Source organism: Mercurialis annua, linkage group LG1-X, assembly GCF_937616625.2.
Source record: "Mercurialis annua linkage group LG1-X, ddMerAnnu1.2, whole genome shotgun sequence".
Taxonomy (NCBI): Eukaryota; Viridiplantae; Streptophyta; class Magnoliopsida; order Malpighiales; family Euphorbiaceae; genus Mercurialis; species Mercurialis annua.
This window is the reverse complement of record NC_065570.1, coordinates 50,252,665-50,273,118: the sequence shown is the minus strand read 5'-3', so window position 1 is coordinate 50,273,118 and position 20,454 is coordinate 50,252,665. Positions and strand designations below refer to the sequence as shown.

The 20,454-nt window shown below is 31.5% G+C and overlaps 1 protein-coding gene and 1 pseudogene across 2 annotated transcripts; both read left to right on the top strand.

The window, feature by feature from the left end:
* Positions 1-2,431: 2,431 nt before the first annotated feature.
* On the top strand, positions 2,432-9,001 carry LOC126680253 (two-component response regulator-like PRR73). Of its 2 annotated transcripts, none has more exons than XM_050375339.2 (11): positions 2,432-2,630; positions 3,186-3,596; positions 3,802-3,963; positions 4,084-4,217; positions 4,754-4,924; positions 6,171-6,354; positions 6,457-6,889; positions 6,972-6,999; positions 7,279-8,034; positions 8,541-8,614; positions 8,698-9,001. In XM_050375339.2, the coding sequence occupies exons 2-11, from the start codon at positions 3,332-3,334 to the stop codon at positions 8,774-8,776; spliced, it is 2,286 nt and encodes a 761-aa protein (XP_050231296.1). In that variant the 5' UTR covers positions 2,432-2,630; positions 3,186-3,331; the 3' UTR covers positions 8,777-9,001. The 2 variants fall into 2 exon arrangements, with proteins under 2 accessions (XP_050231296.1, XP_050231305.1); XM_050375348.2 differs by having other exon boundaries at positions 3,107-3,596.
* A 7,888-nt stretch (positions 9,002-16,889) lies between these two features.
* Positions 16,890-19,056, top strand: LOC126672597 (probable serine/threonine-protein kinase PBL5; annotated as a pseudogene).
* The last annotated feature ends 1,398 nt before the right edge of the window (positions 19,057-20,454 follow it).

Genomic DNA, 20,454 nt, shown 5'->3' with positions numbered 1-20,454 from the left:
ATTAGATTGTAGTTTGTATAACAGTTTATTTACTGTGTACTTTGATATTTTTATCAATAAATATTATTTTTTTCAATTTAAAAAAATGCAAGATTTATAAAAATATTTGTTAAACTTAATAATATAACTTTTATAGAGAAGATGACATTTCATAATTCTATGATTAGAATTTGTAATGTATTAACATTTGTAGTTCGAAAATCTTTTTTTTGAAAAATTGACCATGAAAATGTTTATACCATCCACAAAAAAATCTAATGTAATTATTACGTCATATTATTTATATAATAAGCTAATTGTGTATTAGCCATGTGGAGTAATAATTAAAATATTTTCTATTGTAAAATTCATTGACTAGTTGTAAATATGACATGCTATAATCATTACATGAGATAAATACTTCATTTAAGATGGTATGTCCTGTTTATTGTTTTTTATACATTAATGACCTAATAATTCTAAATTATACAAAAAAATATAAATTATATTTGATTGGTTCTTATTTAATTGAAAAAGGAACAATGTTATAATTTATAATCATATCATATTAATATAAAATTAAATTTTGTTTTTGTCAGATGCTAAATTTTTTATTGATAAAAATGAAAATTACATAAATAAATGGTTTTTTAACAAATTAAAAGAACTATTCTAAAATAATGATGAGAGCTGTTAATACAGTTATCGATTAGAGCTTTTCAACCATCAAAATGTTATACAAAATGTAAATAGTTCAAATTGAAAATATGCTCTTGAAACCGCTTGATTTTTGAAGTTTCAAACTTTTCAAGTCTCATCTCAATATAAATCCATAAATTATCTTCCAAATCTTAATCTACAAGAACATTGATTCAAAGGTCGAACAGATTAAAGAGGAGCGAAAAGGCTTTAAAAATTTATTTAATTAAAATAAAATTCAAACAAACACTTTAGAAAAAGACTTGTTGAAACAAGAAAAGTAGATATGCAATTAATAGTAGGCTTAAATGCATAAAAAATCACCAACTTTCGCGTGTTTTTGGTATTTAACACAAACTTTTAATTTTGACATAAAAATACACGAACTATCTGATTTTTGCAATAATAACACGAACATCATTTTGGGCATAAAACGACACCGTTTTCCCCATAAAACGGCACCGTTTTTTCCTTAAAACGACATCGTTTTTTGAAAAAAATGCATACTTGGTCTTATATGCAAAAATTTGATAGTTCATGTATTTTTACGCCAAAATTAAAAGTTCGTGTTAAATACCAAAAACACGCGAAAGTTGGTGATTTTTTGTGCATTTAAGCCTTAATAGTAATATGGGCGGATAGAAAATAATTTTCCAGTTAATCGATAAAATCATCTTTTCCTATCGCTAAACAGATGAAGAAAAAAGTTTTTTGGTTTTAAAGAGAAGGGAGAGCACTAATTTTAGAGAGAGAGAGAATGAATAGTGTAAAAAATTATTTTCAATACCTAAAAAAATAGGACCAATAGAGTTCTCTCATTAATTCTCATCAAAAAAAATTCTCATAATTAATCACCAAATAGAGCATTCTCATAATTTTCCACTTTTTTAAATCACTTATTTAAATTATATTTATTTTAATGAGTGTTCTAATTTATATTAATTTTTAATCTCTATACATTATAGTGTTCTAATCTATATTAATTTTTAATCTCTACACTTTATAGTGTTCAATATATATTAACTACTAATCTCTACAAATCATTTATTTATTGAATATTATCTTTTTAAAAAAATAATCTAAAATTTTAACAAACTCACATATGATAAAAATATTTATTATTTCAATATTATAGTTTATTTGATTTTTATCTAATATAAAAATTATAATTATATGAATATTCATATTAGAGATCATTAGTATTTTCAAATAATCTATTATTAACATTAAATTATATTTTTATTTTATTAGTCTGTATATTATGAATTTTTTTATTTTTATATATATTTTTAATAAATTTATTATTTTAATAAAATTATTAATTTGATTCCGCGTAAATACGCAGAACTTACGTCTAGTGGATAAGGTTTTCTGGTTTTATCTCCCTTTTTTAATTTTAATTATAAATAAATAGAAATAAAATGCTCAAAACTCCGTAAGATATCCAGAGGCTTTTGTAATTTAAAAATCTCAACCTGATCAAACGACGCCGTATACAATATAACAACTCCGCCGCAGATTGACACACGTGTCCATTAACAGATCTAAAAAAATCAAATTAGATACGAACCTAAACTCACATACTCCCAGCTTTTGATTCTGTCCACATCAGAAATTCATCAATGGCTAACATGTCCCCACGTGTCAGTAGGCCTTACTTTACAGGCCTATTACACGTCACCATTCCCCCATCGACAAACAAATATCTTCTCCTCATCCCTAAAAAAACTCTCTCAAAAACTTTCATTTTTATTATCTAAAAATAAATCAAAAAATTTCTTGAACCAGTCAAGCTTTTTTCCATAACTAAGTAATCTGTCAATTTTTTTCTTTAATTTCTACTTCTTTTAATTAATTATATTTATTGTTTAACTGGTTAATCTCTGCTACTAGTAGCTCAAAATCAATGGAGTCATGGAGATATTTTTATCTTACTTGATAATAACTTAAAGGTATTAATTATCATTAGTTTGTTCTTTTACTGGATTAAGTTTTATTATATGCTATTAGATCTATGATTAAGAGTGATTATATGTTTAATTAGCTGCTAATCTGTTTTTTTATAAGTTAGGTTTTGTTGAATTTATGGCTAAATGCAGTTATAATGTAAATCCTGATGCTCTATTATTGAATAATTATTATCCCACCTTATTATTTTGAATCTTTGGAAAAATATGAATATAGAATTTAATAGTATATTCCGTCTTAAAATTTATAGCATTGCCCAGCTTAAAATTTATATTTTCGTCATTTTGCTCATCTTACAAACTTTGGTATAATCTTGCCCACCTTATTAAAAATCTCTAGACTTCAGTAGCTGTTTTTTTTTTTCATGGCTGTAAAGTCAAAATTAGATTGTATATCTAGTTATTTTATTTCAATTTCACTTTTTGATGGGAATCTTACCTAGATTGGAATTGAAATGCAGGGACTGTGTTTTATGGAGTTTATTATAGTGTAATAATAAATTAAAAAGAAGCAGATTTTGAATTTTTTTTCCTATGCAGTCTTGTGAATTCTTCACCCATGGTTATTTTGAACCTGGTTAATGGTTGCTGTTTATGCGGTGGGGAACGATTGTGTTGCGGGCGAGAGGGGATTGGCCCGAGGAAAAAACCACATGAGTTTTGATTAGGAGGATAGGAATAGCATAATGGGTGACAGAAAAGGTGTAGGAGGGTCATCCGACGAGGTTGATACTAGGGTTGATGATAATGTTGCACCTCTTAATGTAAGTAGCGTACCTAGTGGAGTAGTTCAGGTTCATGGTGGGTTCCAAGTACAACAACAATCTCAAAATTCTGTCATTCGTTGGGAGAGGTTTCTCCCTACCAAGTCTCTAAATGTTCTTCTTGTGGAAAATGATGACTCCACACGACATGTTCTCAGTGCTTTACTACGGAACTGCAGTTATGAAGGTTGGTTTTCTGCATTTCAAATTCAGTAAATGGTTTTCGAATGGACGTATCCAATTGTGTGTAGCTTTTAGAGCTTTAGCTGTAGTTAGTTGTCATTATATGTTCAAAATGGTATCTTTTCTCATATTTTTTATTTCTATTTGATTATAGTTCTGTTGGAGTTGTGCCAAATAGTTACTGATAATCTTCCATGTAATATGCACAGTTACTGCTGCTGCAAATGCTCTTCGAGCGTGGAAAATACTGGAAGATATGAATAATCATATTGACGTTATCCTAACAGAGGTAGTCATGCCTAATGTATCTGGAATTGGTCTTTTATGCAAGATTATGAGCCACAAATCCCTCAAGAATATTCCAGTGATAAGTAAGTATTGATCTCAAGTGCTTCTATAGTGGATCTCTCAAAATTCAGTATTTTTAATGACTATTTTGATATCGCTGATTTGTTGCGTTTAACCTCCACCTTTATGAATGGTGGGTGCAGTGATGTCATCCCATGACTCTATGGGTATAGTCTTTAAGTGTCTGTCAAAAGGTGCTGCTGATTTCTTAGTGAAACCTATTCGAAAGAATGAACTTAAAAACTTATGGCAGCATGTTTGGAGGAGATGTCACAGCGTGAGTTACTTTACAATTGTTCTTCAAATATTTACTGTTTTTTTTTTCTGATTTCTGGAAGGTTAGAACAGATTTTGCTGTAATAAATGTATCCTGCCATAAGAATAGAATAGATTCAAGTTATCTTTTCTTCACAAAACCTCTGATGTGGAGCATATTTTCTGCATCTCCCCTTGTGTCAAAGAACTATCAACCAAATTAAGTTGTTGAGCAAGCCCTACGAATTTCTTTTTTATCTCTCTAACCTGCCCAGGTCCCCTGCGCATAAATACTGATTGAGCTTCAAGCAAGGGCAAGCAGAAATCTACCTTTCCTTGCTCTGAAATGCTTACCAATCTTATAGGGTAGCCCAGGATTGATTCTTGGACCATTTGGTCGTAGAAACTCTAATACGATATCAAAGAAACATCCGAGCCACATTGTGGTCAGGTCCCACGAATATTTCAAATTTCAAATTCTGCAGTTAAGTCAAATATAGGAGATTCTGTATTGAAAGTTTAGTTCGCAACTTTAATTAATGTTGCATCTTTTCTCAGTCTAGTGGTAGCGGCAGTGAAAGTGGGACACAGAGTCAGAATAATAAACCTGCAAAGACAATGTGTAATGAAGAGTGTGAAAATAATTCTGACAGCAGCGATGATCTTAATGACTATGGAAGTAATGGTCCTAGTAACAGGGATGGAAGTGACAATGGGAGTGGCACCCAGGTAATGATGATATAACCCTTAAATCACATAGCTCTTTGTTGCTTGGCTTTTTACTTTAAATTATATTTCCAACTTGAATAGAGTTCTGTTTTAATAAGGAATGCTAGTAGCAGTTCTTGACTTACTGCATGACTAGATTTTTAATGATCATCGCCTTCCTTGATAGAGGATGGAAACTTTATCTTATATTTGATGTGCATTTGTTGCGTCTTTGCTGAATCAGCTCATTTAACACTCACATTGAAAAAAATACAAGAAATTGTAAATAGAATACTAGTATAAATAATTAAAAAAAAATTGAGGAGAAGGCAATATTATATATTCTCCGCGCTCCTTTCCACGATTTTAATGTGTTGCAATTATGCTTCAGAATTTTTACTTTTTGGATGTTTCCAACATGTACATCTATCTTCATTTTTAAAGTCTAAGTAAAATAAAATGGAATGTGTTATAGAAATTGAAAATACTTTAGAATTTAGAAAGTAATTCAGAAGGTTATAGAATGTAGGACATAATATATTCCATCTTTGTTTATAACAGAATGTGTACTCTTATGCACGTAGTATACTTGCCACTGAAAATAATAATGCAGAGGACTGAAATCAGAATATTGCATGCACTGCTCAAAATAAATCTTGAAATTGAGAACAAAATCAAGAGTGAATAAGTTGCATTTATACATGACAGCTATGGGTGTACTGCCTTGCTTCATTATCATTATGACACGGACTGAAACTAGAGGAAAACGTAGCCTATCATCTTAATTTGTGTGCTAGTGGAAAATTACATCGAAGTCCGACTCAAGAATGCAACATCAGGAAGCTCGTCTTACTTGCTGGAAAACAAACTTTGGAGTTTTTTTTGATGTGTGATTCACTGTCTCTTTTTTTTTTGCTTGCTCAAATGATTCTTATCAACTGTCTTGACATTAAGAATAAGAAAAAGGAAAAAAATTGAACCAGAAAAGGACAATAGAGGATTGAAACTGCGCTATTCTTGCTACTTTCTTGATCCCTCAGTGTTGAAAAGGCTTAAAATGATATTGCATGCATTTTTATCTTCATTGATCTTTTTTCATATTTCCTTATAAGAATTGAATTCTAGCTGGGCTCTATTATTGTAGTACAAGCTCAAACAGTCTTCCCTTACCATATTCAGAAATTATGATTTAAGCGAATGGACAGCCAAACTATGTAGATATCAAGTGTTAAAAAAATTTATATTCCTTAATTCTTATTTTTTACAGAGTTCATGGACAAAAAGAGCATCTGATTTTGACAGCCCTCGACCAAAGTCATCTGCATATTTATTGGCTGATGGCCCTGATAGCACCTGTGCGCAGGTCATCCAAACAAAGCCGGAGTCCATTAGCAATATATGGTTACATGATACTAACACAAAAGAATGTCAAGAGAAGGATGGTAAACATGGTATGCTTGGATGTTTTCTGCTTATTCTTTTGCTTATTTCTATAATCTTTTTCTTGGTACCTTCTGTTCTATTCTGAACGATACCGTGTGTTCCGATTTCAGATAACTTTGCAATGGGAAAAGATTTGGAAATAGGTGTCTCTAGCAACCCAGATGTCCAGCATGATTATCACTCTGAAAAACTCTCTTCACATCGCAAAAGGAAACAGAAAAATTCTGAAGTGGATAGTATGCCACTTGAGAATGGGAAACTGGAACACATCAGCGAAAAGACATGCACAAAACTGATTAATCAAACTCCTGAATTGATTACTAGATTTGCCAGTTCTGTCAATCCACATGCTGAAAGTAAGATAGTTGGCACTTCAAATTTTTCTGGCATTTCACAACTCGAAGACAAATCTTGCTGTGAGTATGGAGAGTTGCCATCCCTTGAATTAAGCTTGAAAAGGTTTAGAAGAGAAAGAGACGGCGGGAATGCTTCAAATGATGATCACAATGTGTTACGACATTCAGATTTGTCTGCATTCTCAAAGTAACTTAAGTTTTCAAAATTAAAATGGCATTGCTTCTGTTTAAGACATCCATCTCACCTGTATCTTTTCTTTATTTTGCAGGTATAACACTGGATCTTCTGCTAATCAGGTAAAAAAATTTACAGCTCGAACGATTTATATTTAAACTTCTGAGATTTTTTTTTAAAACACTGGGTCTTCTCTTTTGTTGGCTAACATATGTTTATTCTTAACAAAGTCTACTTTGTTAGTAACTAAATAAATCAACAATGCCTTATCTCTCTTGGTTGCAAAAGCAAAATACAGTCAAGATAGGTACACAAAGGAACCCCTAGAAGCCACATATGATGTAGCTATGCAAGTAAACCCAGTTCTTTGCGGGCCTAATATTATTATTACTGTTGTCCAGGGTCCCACAGAGAACGTTGGGAGTTGTTCTCCGCTCGACAATAGCTCAGCTGTGATAAAAACCGAGAATACTCTCAATGTTCCATTTCATTTGAGCAACACTCTGCTTAATCAACAGTCCAATGGTAGCAGCACTAACAATGACATGGCCTCAACAGCTAAAAATGTTACCGCCAAGCCAGAAGCTTTTAATGACAAATCTGAGTCTACGTCAGCATTCAAATCATTTCACTCTTCTGCCTTCCATCCCGTGCAAAGTGATCGTACTTCTCATCCCCAGCAGATGATACCCGTGAAGGTAGAGGATGCTGGTACGGTAAGGGGCGTCCGCAAGCAGGTTCAAGTGCGGCACCACCATCACCACCATCATTATCACCATCATGTCCACATACAACAGCAGAATTCGCCACAGGAACATGATGAAATTCCACAGAAGAATATGGAAGCAGTTGCTCCACAATGTGGATCATCAAATATCTTTGGAGGACCAACTGAAGGAAATGCTGGAAACTGCAGCATGAATGGTAGTGTCTCGGGGAGTAACCATGGCAGTAACGGGAAAAATGGAAGCAACACTGCCTTGAATAATGAACTAACAAACATGGAAACTGACAACACAACTGCTGGAAATAATGCAGCTGGTGGTTTGAGCAGGAGAATTAATGGAACTGCGGTAGATGAAGATCGCATTGCACATAGAGAAGCTGCATTGTCCAAATTTCGTCAAAAGAGAAAGGAGAGATGTTTTGACAAAAAGGTAACCTGTTCCCGTCATTGTCTCTCAATTTTAATGACCGGGTTACTTGGCTGTTAAATTAACATGTTAATGATCCATGTCAAAATGGGGCTTTGTCATAGTGATTTTTAAAAAGGGGTTATCTGCAAAGAAACCTCAGCTTTCACCTTTGTAGTGATTTAAGCACGCCTTTTTAAAACGTGGTACAGAAAGGTTCAACTTTTTATTTTCTGGCATTTCTGGTCCAAAAATATTATCCGATGTCGTTTCAGTCACTGAAAACCGCCAAAAACAGCGTTGTTTGGTGAAAGAAAAACGGAGTTGGGTTATACATGGCCAAATTTAATAAGCATATGACGTGGGGTGTCACGTTTTAAATGTTTAATTGCTACAACCGTAAATAGTGGAGATTTAAATGCAAATAACTAAAAAATATGAGTTTTTGTGCTTGATCTTTGTGTGCTTGTTTTGTTAATGATACACTAGTTTACGTTTGGTTCCTTGGTACTTTTCTGTCTTATTTTCAGGTCCGATATCAAAGCAGAAAAAAATTGGCAGAACAACGACCTCGAATCAAGGGGCAATTTGTTCGACAAACAATGTATAATGAAAAACAGTGTACTGAAATAATGGAGTTACATTATTTCAATATTTAGCAACTTACTTTGGTTTCATCTTTTTCAGGTCTGAATCTAGTGCAGGGAGGGATTGCCAGAGCAACGACCTCACTTCCGAAGATAATTCTTCCGACAGTGTAAGATAGCACAGAAATATGCAGATCGTAACTCAGTGTTAGTCAATCCTCTAATTTATGCTTGTTTGTTGACATGAGATTAGCGTAGTGGTTTGTAATATAAATGCACAAACAATCTTTGTTTTTTCGTTTGTTGACTTACAAAGAGATACTTTATCCGACTTTTTGTAACTTACCATAAATCTCAAAGGGGAGGCTGTCCTGCTATAGGGCATCCTCCGAGATAGAATGTCATGAAGCTCTCAGTGAAACAAACTTAACGTTAAAGTAAATTTCATGTTAACTTACTCTTGTTCTGGTTTGAGACCTTTTTAACTTATTTTTTTTAGAAGCCTGATGTTTTTAAAATTTTGCTTTTGGCAAAAGAAAATGGAAACCAATTTTCATTTGAATTCACAAAAAGTATATATAGAAGTATCAATAACCACATCATTTTGCAATATGATTTTTTCCATGTACCACGTCATTAACAACTATCATAATTAAATTATTATTCGGAGTTTTTATAATAGTCCCATAGTGTCTTAAAAAAGACAAATTAGGTTATCATACATCTAAAAAAATAATATTTAAAAGTCTACTAAGAGTTCAATAATAAATGTCGAATACATGCATAGAAAGTCAGAAAAGTAATAACTGTGAGCTATCTTCAAGGCCTATACTTTAAGTGTGTTTTTAAAAAGGCTTTAGAGGTAGTCTTTTTATAAATATATCCGCAACCATATCATTCATGCCTAAGTGACCAATGACAAACTTTTCTCTTCTAACTTTTTATTTCAATGATAGGTATTTACAGTCAATGTATTTTGCTCTCTTAGATATCCGATCTTGTTTGGAGAATTGAATTGCAACATTATTGTCACATTAAATTTTAGTCAAAAGCTTAGAGCTCAAAGCCCCAAAGTAAGAGATAAAATTTCACAACCATGCTCCTTGATTAGCAGCCTCAAGACGTGCCATATATTCAGCTTCCATAGTAGATGTATAAAGCGACTCAGATTTTTAGCTTTTCCATGATATTGCACCTCTATATAAGAGGAACACATAGCTAAAAGTGTAGTGTCTAGTCACTAAATACCCACCAAAATCTGAATCTGAAAATCCAACCATCTGTAGATGTGTTGACTTTTTATATGTGAGCATGTAATTTCTTGTTCCCTTTAAATATTTCAACACTTTCTTTGCAGCTTTCCAAAGAGCGAGTTCTGGGTTACTCTGAAATCTGCATAACATGCCAACTGCATGGCTAATGTCAGGTCTAGTGCAAACTTGTGCATACACCAAACTCCCAATAAGTGAAGCATAAGGATAACTTTCCATTCTTTATTTTCCAATTCATTCTGCGGACATTAATTAAGATCAAGTTTTTCTATTTTATGCAATGGAACAACACTAGAAGAACGTGTCATCATGCCAAATTTTTTTAGAACTTTATCAATATAGACTTTCTAAGACAATCCCAAAATTCCAAGTGATCTATTACGAAATATCTTTATTCCAATCACATAAGATGCCTCACCCATATCTTTTATTTCAAAGTTCTCTAATAAGTAGCGCTTAGTCTCAAAAGATCAGGATCACTATTGGCCAATAAGATGTCATCAACATACAGTACCAAAAATATAAACTTACTCCCACTGATCTTGAGGTATATACATGGATCAACAATATTTTCCTTAAAACCAAAAACTGTTCATCAAACTTTAGATCCCATTCCCCCGAAACTTGTTTTAGTCCATAAAGTGTTTTCTTAAGTTTGCATACCATGTCTTCCTAACCTTCGATAATGAAGCCTTTAGGTTGATACATGTAGACTTCTTCTTGCAAGTCTACATTAGGCCGCATTTTTAAGCTTTAGGGTACAATTGAAATGAAAAAAACACAAATTAGGGTAAAATTGACAAATTTTCAACGTCAGAGTAGGATTGAAAAGGGGACGAAAGGTCGCGGTTTTTTAAGGCATTAAGCCGTTCAAAAACGGTACATTATAATTGGTGCAACGACATCTATGGAGTTACTCATTAAAATTTGAGAGTTTTATCAAATAGAAATTTGATGCAATTTATTAATTAAACTATCTTAAATTAAAAGTCATTAAATATATAAACCATAGTCAAAGTCAATTGGACGGACAAAAATATCCGACCGACTGAATTATGTGATCAAACCGATAGTTTTACTGATAAATTCGAATTTAGTTGGTTTTGATTTTTTCTTTTTCAGTTCGATTAAAAATTTAAATTATTCAAATTGATCGAATTAACCGAACCGACTAAATAAATCAAATATTGTTAATTTTTGGTTTATAATTATTTTTTGTATTGCTGATGTAATGTTAAATTTAACATATATGCTTTATTTCTTAAATTCAATTTATTTATTTATCATGATTATATTAACAAATATTGTATATCTAGCTAGATTTTCGTATGAAACTTTTCTTAAATTTTTCACTTTGGATACTTAGTCCTTGTAATAAAGTAGTTTTTTTTTGATAAGTTGTAATAAAGTAGTTAACATATTTGTTTTAGTAATTATCCTTATATTTGGTGTTTGACTTTAGAGTTAGTTTCAAATTAAATTACAAACTTTAACGTGATTTGTAATAAAAATGAATTTTAAAATTTGATAATATCAGTCACCAATTTTTATTTTTTAGCAGATAAGAACACCGAGCTAATAAACGCTAGCATGATTATATACTGCTTGGTGTTCTCATTAATTAACATAAAAATTAAAGTTCAATCATCAATCAATATTTAAAAAGATTCCATATTTTAAACTTTTTATCAATTTCTCCAAAGCTTTAAATTTTAAAAATCATTTTCTAATTTAATAGTTTCGTTACAATTGGACCTTTCCGGAATTTAATCATATGATAATGATTTTCACAAGCAAATTTGAATTCCAACTAATAGTATTAAGTCATATGGAACTCACATAAATATAAAACTATTTAATGTATTTTTGTTTATTTATAATACTCAAACTCAAAAAATTTATTTAAAATAATTCATTATTTTTTTTATCATTTTAACCAATAAACATACTTTTAGATGCTTAAATGAAATAAATCCTTTATTTTATTTCTCTATCCACCACATATGATTTTTCGTTTATTTGTAATAAATTTCAAATGATGTATTATTAAATTACAATTATTGACCAATGGAAAAGGCTTAACGCCTTAAAAAACCATGACCTTTCGTCCCCTTTTTAATCCTACCCTGACGTTGAAAATTTATCAATTTTATCCTAATTTGCATTTTTTTTATTTCAATTGTACTCTAAAACATCATTTCTTCATTTAACAAAAGTTCAAAAAATTTCTTTAAAAGTTATCAATTTAATATAAAAAGTTAATCTAATGCAAAAAGGGTGAAATTAGAGAATTTTTTTAAACTTTTGTCAAATAAGAAAAAGATCAATTTTATGTTTCATGGTACAATTGAAATGAAAAAAATATAAAATAGGATAAAATTGACTGATTTGCAACGTTAGGGTAAGATTAAAAAAGGGGTGAAAGGTCGAGTTTTTTTAAGACATTAGGCCTTTTTGAAATAGTGTTAAACTACTGGTATCATCCAAATGTTAATATCTTTTGTCCACATTGTGACGTAAATGAGCATTAACGGATTTGACAAGAAATTGACGGTAAGCATTTTTGTGGAAATTAAATTATATTTCAGAAATCTTTTGATTACAAAAGTAGAATATAAGAACTTTAGTGGAAGAAAATAAAAATCAAGGAATGTGAATGAAATTATCCATAATGTAAGCTGTACATCAAGTAACAGGTTAAAAAAATTAACCGTCACGATTAAATAGTTATCATCTAAAGGTGTCAATTTCAAATGGTATAGAAGGGTTAGTGGTACTATAGAATGACCATGTTGTAAAGATATACCGAGAGCCTTTCAATTCTATTAAAAATATTGAATGTTGAATAAAAAATAATTATTTTTGTAAAAATAAATGGATCCACCAACTTATTTTTTGATTATAGAAAACAGAATTTCACATAAGAGATAAAGGCGTATGTACTCTTAGGAGAGTTTTATAGAATTTTAAAATTATGCTAAAAATACCATTAATACTATATACTTAAATTAATATTTCTAAGTATAATTTAGATTGAGAGAACTCAGACGATTAAAATTTATAAATTTAAACAAAATTTATCTTTTGGTATGATAAAATATGATGAAAATTTATGGTTTGTCAAAGTCCACTATCTTCCAAAATCTTTCATTTGATTTTCCACTTGAGAGGTAGAAAAAATAAAAGCCATCACATTTTATACGATGAATTGTTAAAATATTTTTTTTATTCCCAAATGATCCTTTATAAATCCATTTGATTTTAGTTTACATCTAAATGATGAAATTTTTAAACCCATAAATTTCACTTTTCGTAGATTTTATTAAATTCATAGATTTTAACATCCTTCAATCCATATGGTTCTTAAAGCAATTATAAGCTTATTGTAATTAGTAAATTTTAATTGATTATAAATAAAAAAATATATTAGAACTATCAATATTATAGTAGTCCGTAATTGTTTTTTTTAATAATTGGATAGTGGGGAGCGTCTGTGAAAGGAATTGAACAGACGACCTAACTGTTTGCTGTTCTGCATTTATATCATTTGAGATATAATTGTTAATACCCATAAAAGTACATATATTTTTTTTGTCAAAAATCTAAATTTTCAAAATATAGCTAAAAATAATTTTTTTTCCTATATTAGTCCAAAATAAAAATATGTTTTTGTATTTATAGGACAGAGAGAGTAACATTATTATTTAGTGAAAGGTGCATATACTTCTAATTCTAAAAAAATTAGGTCTTTAATTTTTTTTTTGGAAAATTTAGAGATGAAATTTCACCCGAAAAGTAATTATGTTTAGAATATGTAAATAATTAAATTAAAAATTCAATAAAAATATATTTTTTTTTCCGTTCCAAATTAATAATCTTATTTTCATTTGGATATTTTAATTATAAGTTTGTTTCTAATTGATAGATACATGAATGTATAAGCGGTTAATGTCGTATCTGGTAGTCTGGTTCTTCCAGAGATTACAAAGAGGAAGATGGATCTTGGGCTCGGGCCTCTAGTCCATTCCGATATTTAAATTAGTAAGGGTAAAATGATATAGAACTTGTATATAAACTGTAAGGAATAGTACGTATCTGTGAGAGTGGCCTTGGACCCTGTATATATAGGCGAGTGTTTAGGTCCTTTTTTCTCTTGGCGATATGAGATTTTTTGGTAATCCATCATTAATCCTCCCTCTTGTACCCTTTAGACATTTATGTCTAATTTTTGTGAGGCGGACTGTTGGTTGTCGGGTTAGGTTTGATAGTGAGATTGCTTTTTTTTTTTCATGTGTCCGTACTTCTGATAGCCTGTCATTGTCTCATTTAATGCGTTTAGCACCCTTTCGGCTACTACTGCCGTTTTGATTCCTTTTCCAATTTGAATTTTTGTCTAAAATTTCTTGGTCTTCTGATTTTGTCATTACTCTCTTTGTTCTTATTATCTCTTTCTTCTTCTTTTCCACTTATTTTTCTTCTCTCATTGTTTCTTGCTTGCCCTTATACTAAAGTCGTTGCTTCATTAAGAAACTATCCTTATTTTTTTTACAGCCGGATTCTCTTGTTACGATTCATAACTTTTACAATATCCTCAACGATTACTTCTAGTTTGTTCCCGAGATTGGTGCTTTTGTAAATGTTCGTCCTCCTACCGGGCATTCCTATGGCTTTGAAAAACAGTTGTTGAGTGGTCTTTGTTTTCTCCTAGATCCTTTGGTACTTTATTTTTTTGATTTTTGGGGTATCTCCCTTTCTCGATTGCATTCCAATGCCATTCGGATCATCCGTCTAAACTCATTTTATCTTCTTCACGGTGAGCAGTTGACAGATTTGCCTTCATTATTGGATGAACTCTCTTTTTGTCGAAAGGATTGTCCGTTTTTTACTCTAGGTTTCAAGTCTGGTATGAAGATGTTCAAGGATATTCTTGATTCCTTGAAGAAGTGGAAGGATAAAATTTTTCTTAATTTTTCACCCTAGTCACTCGTTCGGGCCTCCATCATGGCACTCCTATGTTGAGCAAAAACTTGCTCTTGAGATTCATGCTGCCCAACAGGCCGTGATGGAGTGGATAGACGTTGCCTACTTTGATGATCCATTGGCGTATACTGCGTATATTAGTGATTACGTGTGGCGATGAGCCGCTCCTAGAGCTCCAGTGTTGTAGATTGCCACTTCCTCAACAGGTATCTACCTTCCTCCTTTCTTGAGCGGTTATGACCTTTTATAAATTTATTTGCGGTTTTTCTTTATACCTATTGTTATGAATGTTGTAGGCAAATCTTTGCTGATATCTATGTCTGTTCGTCTTGGGAGGAAGCTTTGGGCGTTTCATGGAAGCGTCAGGGGAAGGATCATCCGGAATGCCCGCTAAGAAGAAGGGGTTATTAAAGCGTTCCTTTCCTTTTGATAATCGTGGTCCTTAGAAACGATTTGATATTAGGCTAGATAAGAGCTCGAATCAATCTCTTTCATTGGTCAAAATAAACGTTATATTTTTTATTCATTTATTTAAACAATCTAAACTTAAAGGCAAGGCTGAAAAACCTTGACCTTTGTTTTTATTTTCAATTCCACCCCGACGTTGTAATTTTTTCAATTTTACCCTATTTTGCATTTTTAGTTTTCAATTGCACCCTAAGGCATTCAATTAAACTCTTTTTATTTGGCTAATATTCAAAATAGATTCTTTATATCTATCAAAAAATCTAAATATTTTTTAAAGTTATAAATTATACAAAAAAACCAATAAATAAATTAAATTTAAATTAATTAATCTAAAAATATTTTTTTAAAATTTTGGGAGGAGGAGCAGCTGCTCCTCCTCCGGCTGCTCCTTGCCGGAGAAGCAGAAGCTCCTCGCCTGAGGAGCAGCTCCTCAGGGGAGGAGCTGCTGCTCCTCCGTTGAGGAGCAGGTTGCTCCTCAACGAGGAGCAACTATTCCTCGTTGAGGAGCAACCTGCTCCTCGCCTGAGGAGCAGCTGCTCCTCCGCCTGATGAGCAGATGCTCCTCTTCCGAGGAGAGGCTTTGACAAAAAAATAAAAAAATTCCGGTGGTTTCCGATGGTAAGTGATAAGCGGATTTCGGTCGATTGATCCGGTGATGGTAGGTCCGATGAAAGCGGAGTGAGGTGTGTTAAAAATTAATAATGAATTATAATTAAGATTTTATTATGGATTTATTTGAAACTTTTTTAAGTTTAAGGATTTATTGAATTTTTTCCATATGAAATGATCCTTCAATATAATTGTTTTATATATTTTAATCCTTATAATAATAAAATTATTTATTTTTTTTATCTCAGGGTGCAATTGAAAACTAAAAATGCGAAATAGGGTAAAATTGAAAAAATTACAACGTCAGAGTGGAATTGAAAATTAAAAGAAAGGTCATGGTTTTTCAATCTATTAGTCAAACTTAAATTTAGCGGTGTTTGACTCATTTATGTTTTACGAACAATTTGTATATGAGTTTGCAAGTTGGCTTGTATACAAGTTTGTTTAAGAGCTTGTAAGTTTGATTGTATATAAGTTTGATTAGAAACTTGCAAGCTCAATCTTGATTATGAGTTCGCAAGTTGGTTTACTTATGAGTTCAATTTGTATTTATATAATTTTTTTAATGGGGCTATATATTTTTCTTTTGGAAAATAATTTATGAATTCTTGGTATTAGTTTTTACTAAAATGGGTTAATATGATGAAAAAGGCTTACCCTTTCTTTCTTGATAATAACTTCATATTTTTTAGATTTGTTTGGTCGTTCCTATGTGAATTTCATTATTTGTTTTATTGTCCTTTTGTTTGTTAAGTGAAATCTACATATAATACAAAAACCTTCATTTGGGTGTTCAATTCTTTTGCTTCCAGTTTTGATGGTTAGATTTCGTCCATTGCTTTTGCACTGTGTCTTCTTATTCTTACTTTATTATCTACTTTTCTTTGGCTTCTTCTATTATTTTTCAGGGAGAATCGAAGCCCAGTGAAAATATGAATGAACAAGAGGGCTCTAGAGATGATTAATTGAAATTGCAACTGTAAATTTTAGACAAGATTACTACTTCAGTAGAGGTGGGTTTGCTCAAATTTTTAAGGGCTATATCGAGAAAATCAACCAGGTCAGTTTAATAGAATTTATTGATAATCAAATGTCTAGTTCAATATTAGAATAATGGTGTATTTTTAACTTTTCACATATATGAATGGCTTTTTGCAAGTTCGAGTGTTGAATTTTACTATTGAATTTTAAATATAGGTTGTTGTTGTTAAGCAACTTCATCTAGATGACATCCAAGGGAGTGGAGAGTTTGTAGTTGAAGCTGTTAAATTAAGTAAAGTAGGCCATCCCAATCTTGTAAAGCTGATCAGATATTGTGCTGAGGGACATCAGAGGTTATTGATATCAGAGCTCATGTCATTCCATTAGGTTCTCTAGAAAATCATTTGCATGGTATACTAGCCACCATACCATCTCACAATTCTTCTATAGATTCGATGTCTTCATGCTTCACGGTTCTATTTTTTCATAATGTTTATATCTTTTCTTTTGCATATTTTGCATCCTATAAACAACCACTGGCATGAAACACAAGAATTAAAATAGCTGCAGACGCGGCCTTAGGATTAGAATATTTGCATGATAGAATGATATCTCCTATGATACATCGTGATCTTAAAAGCTCCAATATTCTGTTTGGTGATGACTTTCATCCAAATCTATCTGATTTTGGCTTTTCGGGGCCAATTGGGGACGAAACTCACGTTTTAACAAGGGTTATGGTCACCAGGAGTGGAGACAGGGGGCGGCGAGCCCGTGCGGCCGCCCCCTCTCAATCAGTCAGCATCTAAAAAGATAACAAACATTTGTTTTTTTCGGTGAAGCTTCAGATCTTTTACAACTCCTTCCTCATACTGAGTTTTAGGTTTAAGGAATAACATATTTTATTGGGCTTGGATATTGACATTAATAGTAACATATGCCTAATTATTTAGATTTTGCACCATAAATTGCAAATTTTAGAGAAATACTTTGATTGTTAGTTTTAATAATTAATTTTATATATTTATTAAAAATAATTAATTAATTTTTTATGAATAGAATTACCTTTTTACGGATAATTAAATCACTTAGTATTTGATGAATTGATAAATTTTATAATTTTAAAGGGCGAATTTTTTTCAATGTTTTTTTAAAATGAATTAGTGTAAAAAATCTAATAAAAGTAACCAAAACAATATATCGTTCGTCCAAGTAAATTTTGCGCCCCTTCAAAAAGTATTATGGCTCTACCACTGATGGGCACACATGGAATTGGATATTGTAGTGCCAATGAACTTACATTTAGATCATATATTATTAGATTTAACAAGGTGCTTCTTTTGGAGTTTATTATAGGAAGGAAAACAATTGACCAAAGGATTAGATTTGAGAAGAACCTAGTTGAATGGGTAACTTTTTGGCTTATGTTGTTGTGAATTAAAATTAGTCGACCGTTTTATTTTACTTGCTTATAAAATAGGGTTGTACATTCGGTCGGTTCGCTTGGTTTTTACCAACGGAAAAAACCGAAAACCGAAAATATGTAAAAATCCAAAATCGAACAGAATTCAAATTTAGATCAAATCGCATCCGAAAAACCAAAAACATTCGGTTCTATTAAGTTAAAAACTGAATTTTTTATAATTTTTAAAAATTAAAAATTATCGACTAATAATAACTTTATATATGTTATTAGTACATTTTATCTATTATAAGAAATTTATTAACTTATGTATAAGGTATAATCAAAGAATAAATAGTAAAAAAAATATAAAAATATATATTAATTTTAATTTTAATTTTTTTCAAAAAAAATAGTAATTCGTTATTCAGTTTTTACGCTCGGTTCAGTTTCAATAGCTAAATCCGAATTAAAAACCGAATATCTAATTTCTATGTTGACATAAACCGAACCAAACTGTTTTAACCAAAAAATCAAACCAATATTAGAAATTAAGTTCGGTTCGGTTTGGTTTTCGATTGAATTTGGTTTTTGTAAATATCTAACTATGTGTTTGTCATGAAGCACTACTAACATTTTTTTTTTGTCAAAAATAGAGTATGACTCTTAGAGTCTCAGTTTGTTAGATGTTAGTTACAGAGGTAGGGATCGAACTCATGACCTCTTGATGCACTTGGAGACGCCTTAACCATCTAGACTAGGCCCACACTGGCAAGCACTACCAACATCACCTTACATTTTATTGTAAATTTCATGAAATGTTTCTAGGTTATAGACTTTTTATGATCAATTGCTAGCATTAGTTGGGAAAAAAACCTCTCGTGCTAAGAGACATGATGAATGATCGATACATGGTTGACCTTGCGCTTCAAGGTTGTTTCGTTCAAGAGTATTGTTCCAAGCTATCCCCCTTGCTCAACTGCGTGTTCAGGAGAAGCCTAGTATGCGACAATACATTTTTGTAGTGTTTGTATACAAGGTGTTTGGTATCGATTTTTGTAGAAAATATCTGCACTTTCTCTTTGGTTCTGGTGTACATATGAGTTGGAATTCTTGCGCGTAGGAACCATTTTGTTCATTTATAGATTACATTATTAATTTAGTTTCAAACTAAGCTCCTATGGGTGCATGTGTTGCTGCCCGTGTTACATTCATTTGTTTCAAATAATGTACCTGCAATAGCTTTAAGAACATGATTATTATAAGGGAAAAGGTGCAAATATGACCCTCAAGTATACCCTGTGTCTCTTGTTGGCACCTGATGTTTCTTGGATTTCAATTATGACCCTAACGTCTTCAAAAAGTATCAAAAACACACTCTTTTCACGGTGTTACCCAATCGACGTGAACTTGCTAATTTGACCGAATTTTCTGACACATAAGCATTTAATAGATTTGCTACATCATCACCTACCCATGTTTATTAATTTTTCATCGCTCTCATTCATAAATCCCTAATTTTGTTTGACTAAAAATTAAAACCCTAAAATTTCCATCTCCAAAATTAAAACCCTGAATTTCTTTCTCTGAATTTGAATGGTGTCGTCTTCTTCTTCTTCTTCTTCCACTAAACGACATAGTTATGTTAACAACGAGTTTGAATTTGATTACAGAGGGACACCTAGATTTTGTTATTGTACATTTAATAGGGTTAGACTCAAAGCTCCAAGAAGGACTTCATAGACTGAAGGTAACCCAGGAAGAAGGTTCTTTAACTGCAGTTACTCTAGTGTAAATAAAATCTGCAAATTTTGATAGTTATGTTATTTTTGCGAAAGAAAGAATAATGATGGTTGTCTAGTGGTTTGTAGGGAGGTACGGTAAATGGGAAGAAGTGTACATATATTAGGTGGTTTGATGGAGTGATAAGCGAAAGGGCTGTGGTGGTAATCAATCAACTTATGGATGAAAAAAGTTTCTTATGGCTTGAAGTATTTAAAGAGAAGACGGTTGCATCAAAATGAACACATTGATTTTGATTTGGAAATTTCTGAAATGTGGGCAGAGTTAAACAGAATCAAAAATGCTGAAATTAAGAATGATGTTCAATTGGTTGTAGTAAGAAGGATGAAGAGATGTGCTTGTG

What these genes read in the sequence shown, in the direction of transcription:
- LOC126680253 (XM_050375339.2), top strand. Translation starts at nt 3,332, where the DNA reads ATGGGTGACAGAAAAGGTGTAGGAGGGTCATCCGACGAGGTTGATACT. An exon ending in TTTGGAGGAGATGTCACAGC is followed by an intron (nt 4,218 to 4,753) that starts GTGAGTTACTTT and finishes ATCTTTTCTCAG; the next exon opens with TCTAGTGGTAGCGGCAGTGA. An exon ending in CTGGATCTTCTGCTAATCAG is followed by an intron (nt 7,000 to 7,278) that starts GTAAAAAAATTT and finishes ACTGTTGTCCAG; the next exon opens with GGTCCCACAGAGAACGTTGG.